At 48.8% G+C, this 10,312-nt stretch overlaps 3 protein-coding genes across 5 annotated transcripts in view; 1 reads left to right on the top strand and 2 right to left on the bottom strand.

Moving 5' to 3' along the window:
* The window catches only part of LOC119291071 (protein NRT1/ PTR FAMILY 8.3-like), a 4,104-nt gene extending 2,641 nt beyond the window's left edge, over window positions 1–1,463 (top strand). For all 3 annotated transcript variants that reach the window (XM_037569786.1, XM_037569785.1, XM_037569784.1), the window contains one exon: window positions 321–1,463. In XM_037569786.1, the coding sequence (XP_037425683.1) occupies window positions 321–1,137 (817 nt within the window). In that variant the 3' untranslated portion in view covers window positions 1,138–1,463. The remainder of the gene's footprint in view (window positions 1–320) is intronic.
* Window positions 1,464–1,493: 30 nt separating this feature from the next.
* On the bottom strand, window positions 1,494–3,823 carry LOC119291069 (pentatricopeptide repeat-containing protein At4g37170-like). The gene has a single exon (XM_037569782.1). It carries the CDS (start codon window positions 3,728–3,730, stop codon window positions 1,844–1,846), a length of 1,887 nt encoding a protein of 628 aa, XP_037425679.1. The 5' UTR covers window positions 3,731–3,823; the 3' UTR covers window positions 1,494–1,843.
* A 396-nt stretch (window positions 3,824–4,219) lies between these two features.
* Window positions 4,220–8,125, bottom strand: LOC119291070 (protein GID8 homolog). Its single transcript, XM_037569783.1, has 5 exons — window positions 7,708–8,125; window positions 7,499–7,605; window positions 5,471–5,602; window positions 5,169–5,325; window positions 4,220–4,611 (listed from the first exon to the last, which is right to left on the bottom strand). Exons 1-5 carry the CDS (start codon window positions 7,925–7,927, stop codon window positions 4,490–4,492), a joined length of 738 nt encoding a protein of 245 aa, XP_037425680.1. The 5' UTR covers window positions 7,928–8,125; the 3' UTR covers window positions 4,220–4,489.
* Window positions 8,126–10,312: the final 2,187 nt, after the last annotated feature.

Genomic DNA, 10,312 nt, shown 5'->3' with positions numbered 1-10,312 from the left:
ACCTAATTGCAACAAAAGGAATATAGATAGGGGGCATCCATGCCAAAATGTATGGCCCTAGTTCATGGTGGGTACTGGGTACATAATGCAATAGGAGTATAATGAGTGCTACTGGTGTGCTAGGGCTCAATCTGATATAACTTCAGGATAAAGATGGACTATTTCTTTTTCAATGTGATACTCGTCTTTCTCTGGGTGTATTACTTTTCTAGGTGGCTTTCGTGTTAACTGCTTTGCTGTACTGTTTTTTTTTTTTTTTTGCGCAAAACTACTTCGTTGTATTACTATTAAAACTTTTCATCTATTTCCATGTTGCATAGATTCCTTGACAAGGCTGCCATCATCTCATCTACTGATGCCAAGAGTGACTTTTCTGCAAACCCATGGAGGCTATGCACTGTCACCCAAGTGGAAGAACTGAAGATCCTAGTAAGAATGTTCCCAGTTTGGGCGACTACTATCATATTCAGCGGGGTATTTGCTCAGAACTCCGTATTCGTGGAACAGGGAATGGTTCTCGACAAACGGGTTGGATCTTTCGATGTTCCTCCTGCATCCCTATTAACTTTCGACGTAATCAGTGTCATGATCTGGATTCCAATTTATGACCGTGTTCTCATACCCATAGCTAGAAAGTTCACTGGAAGGGAGAAGGGTTTCTCTGAGCTACAGCGAATGGGCATTGGATTAGTCCTTTCCATTGTGACGATGGTATCTGCAGCTCTTGTTGAGTTGAAGCGCTTAGAGGTTGCCAGGACTGAAGGCCTTATCCATGAGAATGTTGCTGTTCCAATGAGCATTCTTTGGCAAATACCACAGTATTGCTTTGCTGGTGCTGCCGAGGTTTTCACTGCTATAGGTCAAGTTGAGTTCTTCTATGGTCAGGGCCCAGATGCCATGAGGAGCTTATGTGCTGCATTGGCACTTGTTACGGTCACGTTGGGAAGCTATTTAAGCTCAATCATATTGACCTTGGTGTCATACCTTACAACTCAAGGAGGGGATGCAGGATGGATCCCAGATAATTTGAATGAAGGCCATCTCGACCGGTTCTTTTGGTTGATGGCAGGGATCAGCTTTGTAAATTTGCTGGTTTACATTGGTTGCGCAATGAGATACAAATATAAGAATGTGTGATGGTTCTAGTTACTGTAAAAATCAGTTTTCTGTACTTCCAGATTCATATTCATGGAGGCAATGCATTGTATAGACCAAACTGACAGCTACCCTCCTCAGCAAGTTTTCAAGAAAAGACTTACAATTGGGTTTCTCTTGCAATTCTTCTAGTGATTTTTTTATACTTTGGTGGTTCGGTTTTGTATGAAATGAGTACCATGAGAGTTATACCTGTTTCAAAGCATCATGTTGTTCACTGATGTACTGATAATTGTGGGTAGCATGCTCGTGCACGAGGGAAACATTGCATATGGGAAATTTAGAGCATCCACAATTCTGAAATCAAATCCAACTTTATGAAGTATAATTTCCTTCTGATTTGCCAAACAAAGACAGGGTTTTTGTTGGTTGATCATTTCTAGCAAACCAGTTGTACAAAATGCTCATCTTCACAAGATAATTTATAATACAAGAAAGCAAACATGTACGCATATAACTTAACCTTTGAACAGAGCAGAGAAATTGTCCAAGGTATCGGAGCTACAAAATTTGGAGGCCATTTTCCTAATAGCAGCTTGATAAGGGGTCTTGGAGCCTGGATTGCAATAACTTCATGTGACACCAGCTGCTAGATCAATAGATGATGCACATTGACTTTAGCCATGAAAAGATGGATAATAGTTGCCTATATATCAGAAGCCACACCTATCCACATATGCAGCATAGATTACCAATAGTCTCTGCAAGAACAAACCCCGTTCTTGAAGTGATGAAATATATTCGAGTCCCTTACGATGATCTCTCTCTGAGCAATCTGTGATATGAGCTTAATAGCAGTGTGACAGTCCCCACAGATCCGCAGATTCTTGAAAATCTTGATCGGGGAACCCTCGGGGGTAGCAATGATCCCAAATGCAACAGCAAGTCGTTCGCTGTGGTAGCCAATGTCATGCTCCTTTTGCTCATCTTCGACATCATGGAGAACAAATCCGGTGTCCGCTACATACCCTTCTTCCCTCATTTTCCCATACAGCTTCTTCAGAAGCGCATATATTTCTTCAGTTCGAGGATGCGACTTATCACCAACCAGAAATACATGCACCCTTCTTCCAACTTCAATCCAACTTGAGGCTGGCATTTTCGTTATGCTCTTTGTCTCCATGATCTTTCTTACACCCTCAACTTCATCAAACAGACCGACCGATGCATAAATATTAGCTAGAGTAACATACGTCGCAGGATTTTCAGGTTCTATTTCGAACAACGCTTCCGCTGCCCGCCTAGCTAAGTGCACATTCTTATGAATCCGGCAGCCACCAAGCAAGGATGCCCACAGGAACTTGTTAGGCTTGACAGCCATCTTGTTGATCATCTCCTCTGCCCGTTCAAACTGGCCTGATCGGCTGAGGAGATCGATCACACAAGCATAATGATCAGCGGTGTGCGCAATGCCATACTTATCCTCTATCAAATGGAAGACCTCCAGACCTTTGTCGACCAGACCAGCATGAGCACAAGCAGAGAGAACACCAACAAACGTGACATGATCAGGCCTGATTCCTGACCTTAAGAACATGTCGAAGTAGCGCAACGCCTCCTCTGGCTGACCATTCTGCGCATAGCCAGAGATCATCGCTGTCCACGACACCAGGTCTGCCTTTGCCATCCCCTCGAATACACGCACCACACTGGCCATGTCCCCGCACTTGGAGTACATGTGCAGGAGCGCACTCTCTGCAAAGCACGAGTCTCCGATGCTGCTCTTTGACATTCGACCATGCACCTGCCTCCCGAGGCTCTCGACGGCGAGCTCTGCACAAGCACGCAGAACCCCCGCGTAGGTGAACTCATTCGGTCGAACACCTCCGGTTCTCAGCATCTGGAGGAACAGCCTGAATCCTTCCCCGGCGCGCCCAGCGTCAAAGTACCTCTCCACCATCGCCGTCCAGGAGACAACGTCCCGGACCGGCATCGCGTCGAACACCCTCCTGGCGTCGTCCAACCGGCCGCACTTGGCGTACATGTCCACGAGCGCGCTCCACATGACGGCATCGCCCACGCCGATCCCTCTCCTGGCCACGTGGCAGTGCAGCTCCCTGCCCGCGCGGGCGCACCGGGCGGCTGTGGCCGCGGCGAGCGCGCTGGACACAGTGAACTGGTTGTCGGCGCCGGCGTTCCCAGGCTCCTCCTGCATCCGGCGGTAGAGCGCGAGCGCGTCGAGGGGCCGGCCGTGGCGGGAGTAGGCGGAGACGATGGCGGACCAGGAGAAGTGGTCCCTGTGGGGCATTCGGTCGAACAGCGCGCGCGCGGAGGCGAGGTGGCGCGGCAAGCGGGAGAGCGCGGCGATGAGGGTGTTGTAGGAGCAGCGGTCGGGGCTCGGGATGGAGGAGAAGAGGGAGAGGGCGTCGGGGAGAGAGGCCGGGTGGGAGGAGAGGAGGTGGAGGAGGCGGTTGGAAAGCAGCGTGGAGGGCTGGAGCGAGGCGGCGGCCGCGGCCAGCGCGCGCGCGGCCGGGGCGTGGGCGGGGTCGGCGCGGAGCAGCGGGAGGAGGCGGTCGATGGCGTCGTGGAGCTGCGACGCGGTGGTGACCGAGAAGGTCGGGGGCTTGGTCCTCATGGATGGATAGTGGCAATGGCGTCGGCATGCATGGTGGGCGGTGGCGGCAGCGAGACTGCACTGCAGTTGCGTCTAGCTCTCCGTAGAGGACGGCAGTGAGGATCGCAGCGCCCTACGAACTGTCCAAAACTTGTTTCAAATGACAATGGCATGAAGTAACACCACCGTTCTGACGTTTTTACAACTAAAATTACCATCCGAAACAAAAAAGGAACTTGTCATTCAAACAAAAAGTTGCCATGCTTCACAACTAAAGTTGCCGTCCTCAGGGTACTAAACTTCTCAAACATAAGGCAAAATTGCTGGGTCCTTCAGTTTGAAAATGTACAACATCTGATTTTCAACGGTTTTTGGTACAGATTTGGATAGTGGTATGATTTTTCACTTATGGTATGCCTATGAAACCAGTAAAATTAATAACACTAGCATTCTTCTGTACAATAGGCAAGCTGAACTATGCCTTGCTTTGCATCATTCCAGCAGAACACATGAGTGGTGTGCAACACATTATCGCCAATAGTTCAACACATAGTTTGTAAACAATAATCAAATGCAACATTTATCTCTGTTTGAAAAAAAAAACAAGAACAACCTATACAACAGGAGAGAGCAGGATTATCTATCTGATGTTTTTTTTTTTTGCATTAAGCTAGAACACTGATGAAACAAACAACAGACCTACGACAGAGTGTACATGCAGACAGGGCTGCTGGTGCCTAAGCTCCGTACTCAACACTCGAACACTTTGGGCGCAGCAGCTCATATAGCTGGATCTTCCAGTGCGGCGGTGGACAGGTTATTGATTCGGGGGTATGCTGCCTTTTCGTTCAGCTGGTTTTGAGTCCAAATCAACATCTTCAACAGACTGGGGAGCTTTGGATCTGTTATATGCGACAAACATAAGGATCAAAGACCTTTGGTGAAAGCAAGTTTGAAAGAGCCCCAGATACAAAGGGCAAAACTTTCATCCTGTTAACATTGAAATTCATCTCTTTTTCAATGGCACGTTCTCAAAATGATTTTCAAGCAGCAGCCCTATGCAATTAACTTGACTCATGTTTATCAGTATTTCCTATTTATATCACCAGTCACATATGATCAGCTTAAGCGTTACATGTATTGAGCATGGCCATGTCTGCTTATATTTATATGTAGTTACGTGACATTCTCACAAAATTCAGTATTAGCTTTGCTTTGAGGTACAAAATGAGAATAAATGCATCATATTTCTATTCATTGTTTTAGATAGGGTTTACACTTATTAATTTCAGATTCTTTTAGTAAAAGGCAGCATGTTCTAAAATAAGATATTTGATATCAGTTGTTCATATGTCACATGAATGCAGATACAACTCAGTCACACGAAATCACGAAATATACAAACGGATAAATAATAGGCATCACAAGGTCACAACATTCACATCCTAGTGCTACTGACCTTTCTCGTGACTTTGGCTTGTGAGAATGGCAGCATTAACTTCACTTGCCGTCTTTAAGCGCTGAGAAACGTCCAACAGTTCACCATATGGGCAGTTTTTTACATCTTCAAAAACCAACAGTGCCACAGTTTTCTCTATTTCCTCGAGAAATGCTTGCTGCGACATTTCAATAACGCAAAATAACGTCACAGCATGGTCTTAATATCAGTTGTATTACCAAGAAATATAGTGCGTTCTGATTAATATAGGTTGGTTTGAATTCTCGAGCCCTAACTGAAGAAATAGAGACACTACAACTCACATTTTCTTCGCCTCTTGGTGCAAGTTCTTCTTGAGCAAACTCCAAAGCTTCGTTTATTTTCCCCATACGAATCAACTCTATTAACTTTTGCTGCTGTAGATGGAAGTATAATTCAGGATTTGTATCCAGAATCTGCATATCAAAATTCAAGCCAGGAGTCAAAATCTAATTAAAACAGGCTTTATAGGGTAATCACTTCAAAATATGCACATGGGTGCAGCCACACCCTATTGTGAAAAATGCACAATAAAAACCCTATACCGGTTTTATATTACCACACAGAACTTCCCTCGGAACTATACACAAAATAGCAACATACTATTGGATAAAGAAACAGAGCAGGAGTGGTTTTCTGGATACCAACCAAAGATTCAATTTCTGGTACACACACATCTAAGGCCCAGTTCTTTTGACCCGATTATGGAGATTCTGGGTCTGAAAACTCAAAAGCTAGAAAGAACTCGTTTTGATTCTGTAGAATCGTCAAAATCAGAGCACAATCGACAGTGCAACTCAAAAGCAGCGTTTTGGGTCGATTCTGGCGATTCTGGACCTCCCGCAAATGAAAACGTTTGGGTTTTCAAACTGTACCCCTATTTCAGCACGAAATTACAAGCAAAATGCCCTTCCAGAGCCCGACCGACCGCGGCCCAGAAAACGCATCGGCCTCGCTCGCTCCCCTGTCCTCGCTCGATTTCCACCTCGCTCTCCAGCCGCCGCTAGGGTTCCTGACCCGCCGCCCCTCCTCCCTCGACGAACGGCGGCCTTATTGGTAGACATGAGACATTCAACCATCGTCATTCTTCTTTGCGAAATGTCATTGAAAGAACATTCGGTGTTCTCAAGATGAAATGGCGAATTCTTGGAGGCATACCACGGTACAAACCGGAGAGCCAAAAGATGATTGTCACTGCATGCATGTGTCTCCACAACTTCATTCGTGATAGCAAGTTGCATGATGAGCATTTTGACAAGTTTGACAATGATGCGTATGTGCAGCCCCCATTGCCATTTACAGGCGCCAACGCTCTACCACCAGAAGATGATGGTACCATGGCCGGAACACGTGATGCTATTGCTACCAGTCTTGTACCATGAGATTAGTCAGTCTATCTGTAATAATATTTAGCAACTTCTTTTGTAGCAAAGGAAACTTGGAAACCTTCTTTCTTGTAATATTGAGCAAGCTAAAATATTCATAAATCGTATTCATGCTCATATTCGACGATAATTTGTTCGAAACAACCAAGTGTTAGCAATTCAACACTCAGTTTTAGTTCAGGGACATTACAGACATTTCAGCATACAACTCATCCCATAATCAGAGACCAAAATCTCAGAAAAGAACTTGATGGCTGATTCTGGGAGAAGCTGATTCTGTGGGAAGTTTCCCAAAAGCTGATTTTGGAGAATCAAAAGCTAAAAAGAACTGGGCCTAAGTTGCATGTAGAAAAAGAGCTAACTTCTAATGAAAAAAAAAACATGACTCAAAGAGAAACCTCATAACTCACACACTATTGGGTTAACACTCTGCTCCACTGTGCTACAGGGTATTTATGAAAAGATGAGAAATCGGTTGCCGCCTCATCAATCACCAGCATCGGGTTAACACAATGGTGAACCCAAAGTTTACAACTAATCAATGCCATGCCATATGCTAGTCTGATTGCAATTGTTCTGCTTAAAGTACCGGGTTCTAAGTTCCAACCATGAATCTGGCATACAGTTTAGGGTTATATATGAGAAAATTGTGCAATCCGTTCAGTTGGAAGCTCTATTCTCTTCTTTGTACAATTATTAGTTGTATCCAAAAATCCAAACAAAGACTAGTAATCTGAAGAGCAACAGGTTTCTAGTTCAAAATATATTAGTTAATTCAAATTGCCTGGCATATTTCCGGATTGTTCGCATTGTCAGCTACCACAAGGTACTCATACAGCAAAACATGAGAACAGCAGGACCATCCTAACTTTCCTGATAATCCAATTTCCAAATCCAAACTAAAATTGCGAGGCGACAGAAGCGAACCGTGGGGTTGAGATCGTTGATCTTCTCGATTGCCTCCTGAACATTCCCTGACTGAACCGCTTTTTTGACCTCCATCCGATCCGTGATGGTGGCCAGGTCGATGTCCGCTGCAAACAAAACCGCAGAAACGGCAATTCAGTGTCCACAGACCTCGAGCATCACAAGAGATGGATGATTCTTGACCCGTGTGGCGGCGAGGCGAGCAGTACGTTGGGTGCCGGACTCGACGCGGAACTTGTCGGCGGCGTCGACGAAGCCCTCGGTGACGAGGAAGTTCATGACGAGGCGGTTCATGTCCTCCTTGCGGATCTTAACGTCGCGGAGCTTGCGCTCCCACTCGTCGCGCGTCACCACCTTCTTGGAGGTCGCCATGGAGGCGGGGGAGTCGATGGAGTCCAGGTCGCGCAGGACGATGCGGGAGAGGAACATCAGATGCGGGGCTGAGGGCGGGAACGGGGTGCTGTCCGCGCCGGTCACGCCTTCGCCATCCGCCAGCGGCCTCGACGGGGGGTGGCTCGGGGGCTAGGGTTTCGCGGCGGGGAGGCTGGTGGATTGGAAGGCTTGTTCTTGAGGGTGACGCGAATACGGCTTACTTCCAGGGGATCGCCAACGGGCGTTGCAGACGCAACACCATCCCCTGCCTTTGGGATGGAGCCTCTCTCCTTCAGGACCCCCGGGACATCCGCTCCCATGTTGATGGGTTCTATTGTTCCCTCTTCTCCCCCGCTCTTCGGAGCGGTCTCTCTCTCGCCCTTGATTGCTGGACCGGCGCCCATCTGGTTTCTGAAGCCGATAACACATCCCTGACGGCCCCCTTCTCTGAACAGGAGGTCTGGAAGGCCATCAGGGGTATGAACCCCTCCTCGGCGCCGGGCCCTGACGGTCTTCCGGTCATCTTCTTCCAGACCTTCTGGAACGTGATTAAGCCTGAGATCATGGCCATCTTCGAGGAATTCTTCGTGGGCTCGATTGACCTTGGCCGCCTCAACTTTGGGACCATCTCCCTCATTCCCAAGGTCCCTGGGGCGAGGACATCCGCCAGTTCCGCCCGATTACGGTCATCAACGTGATTTTCCGGATCCTGGCCAAGGGGTACGCCAATAGGGTGACCCTGCTTGCTGACCGGATCACTCACCCTAACCAATCTGCGTTCATTAAGGGCCGGTACATCCTAGATGGTGTCCTGGTCCTGCACGAGGTCCTTCATGAAGTCCGGGTCAAACACCTGAAGGCGGTCTTTCTGAAAATCGATTTTCACAAGGCCTATGACACGGTTAGCTGGTCCTTCCTTAGGGAAGTTCTTCTGCGAAAGGGCTTTGACGACCGGTGGATCACGAGAGTCATGCAAATGGTCTCTTGTGGTCGCACGACGGTCAACATTAACGGCGAGATCGGCCCCTTCTTCCCTACCCTTTGTGGGGTGCGCCAAGGCGACCCCTTCTCCCCGTTCCTCTTTAATATGGTCGTGGACGCTTTGGCCTCCATTCTAGACAAGGCAAAAGCCGCGGGCCACCTCCGTGGTATTACCCCCCATCTCTCCGGGGGCGCAGGGATCTCCATCCTCCAGTATGCCGATGACACGATCATCATGGTTGAAGGCTCGGAGCTGGATATCACCAACCTAAAGTTCCTCCTTCTTTGCTTCCAACAGATGTCGGGCCTCAAGATCAACTTTGATAAGAGCGACGTTATGGTGATGGGATACTCTCCCGCTGAGTCAGTGGCCATCGCCAATAGACTTAATTGCCGCCTGGGCTCGTTCCCCACTACCTACCTTGGGACACCCATCAGTGACTCGCGCCTCTTGGCCGCCGATCTTCGCCCCTCCATGACCAAGCTCCAGACTAGATGCGAGCCCTGGCAGGGGAGGTGGCTCTCCAAGGCGGCCCGGACTATTCTTATCAACTCCTCCCTCTCCAGCCTCCTCTTATTTCTTATGAGTTTCTACAGCCTCCACGAATCTCTCTATAAGGAGATCGCCAAAATCCAGTCCCGCTTCTATTGGGTTGGCGAGCACGGCAAGCAGAAGTATCACATGGTCAGCTGGCCTGACATCTGCAAGCCTCGGGAGCAGGGTGGATTGGGGATCATGTGCTCTAAGCGGATGAATATTGCCCTCCTATCCCGGTGGCTGTGGCGCATCTCGCAGGGTCAGGGTGGCCTATGGCTGGACATTATCCGGAATAAATACCTGCGCGGCCAACCCCTTGCCTTCTGCCAGAAGTCGGGAGGTTCTCAGTTCTGGTAGTCCCTCGTCCAGCTCCTCCCTGTGCTCCGCATTGGTACCTCTATCTCGGTAGGGTCCGGCCTCTCGACGCTCTTCTGGTTTGACCGATGGGCCGGCGACTCCCCCTTTGCGGCTCGCTTCCCCATCCTCTTCTCTATCTCTGTCGACCCCATGATTTCTGTTGATAGGGCCCTTATTGACTTAGGGCGCCTCGCTTTTCGTCGGCCATTTGGGCCTGCGGAATCCGTCGCCTGGCGTGAGCTGCTTGATTGCGTCGCTCTGCATGAGCCGCTGGTGGATGGAGCCCAAGACCGTGTGCGTTGGCACTTGGAGTCGTCGGGCCAGTTCTCTACCAAATCGCTCTACATGGCCATTGCCCCCTCCTCCGCTCCCCCCCTCTTGATGGTATGGTCCGTCCGTCTCCCACTGAAGATCCGCATCTTCATGTGGCAGTGGATCCGGGGACGGATCCCATCCGGTGTGGAGGTCCGCAAGCGTAATGGCCCAGGCACTGGTATCTGCCCCCTCTGTGCTGTCCCCGAGGACTCCAACCACATCTTCTTCGCGTGCGCCTCCGCCCGGTTCCT

The sequence above is a fragment of the Triticum dicoccoides genome, chromosome 4B, assembly GCF_002162155.2.
Source record: "Triticum dicoccoides isolate Atlit2015 ecotype Zavitan chromosome 4B, WEW_v2.0, whole genome shotgun sequence".
NCBI lineage: Eukaryota > Viridiplantae > Streptophyta > Magnoliopsida > Poales > Poaceae > Triticum > Triticum dicoccoides.
Note: the sequence above shows the minus strand (reverse complement) of the source record. Positions and strands in the feature narration are given on the sequence as shown.

What these genes read in the sequence shown, in the direction of transcription:
- LOC119291069 (XM_037569782.1), bottom strand. Translation starts at nt 3,730, where the DNA reads ATGAGGACCAAGCCCCCGACCTTCTCGGTCACCACCGCGTCGCAGCTC.
- LOC119291070 (XM_037569783.1), bottom strand. Translation starts at nt 7,927, where the DNA reads ATGTTCCTCTCCCGCATCGTCCTGCGCGACCTGGACTCCATCGACTCC. An exon ending in CGTCGAGTCCGGCACCCAAC is followed by an intron (nt 7,606 to 7,707) that starts GTACTGCTCGCC and finishes TTTTGTTTGCAG; the next exon opens with CGGACATCGACCTGGCCACC. An exon ending in TCAACGATCTCAACCCCACG is followed by an intron (nt 5,603 to 7,498) that starts GTTCGCTTCTGT and finishes TTTGATATGCAG; the next exon opens with ATTCTGGATACAAATCCTGA.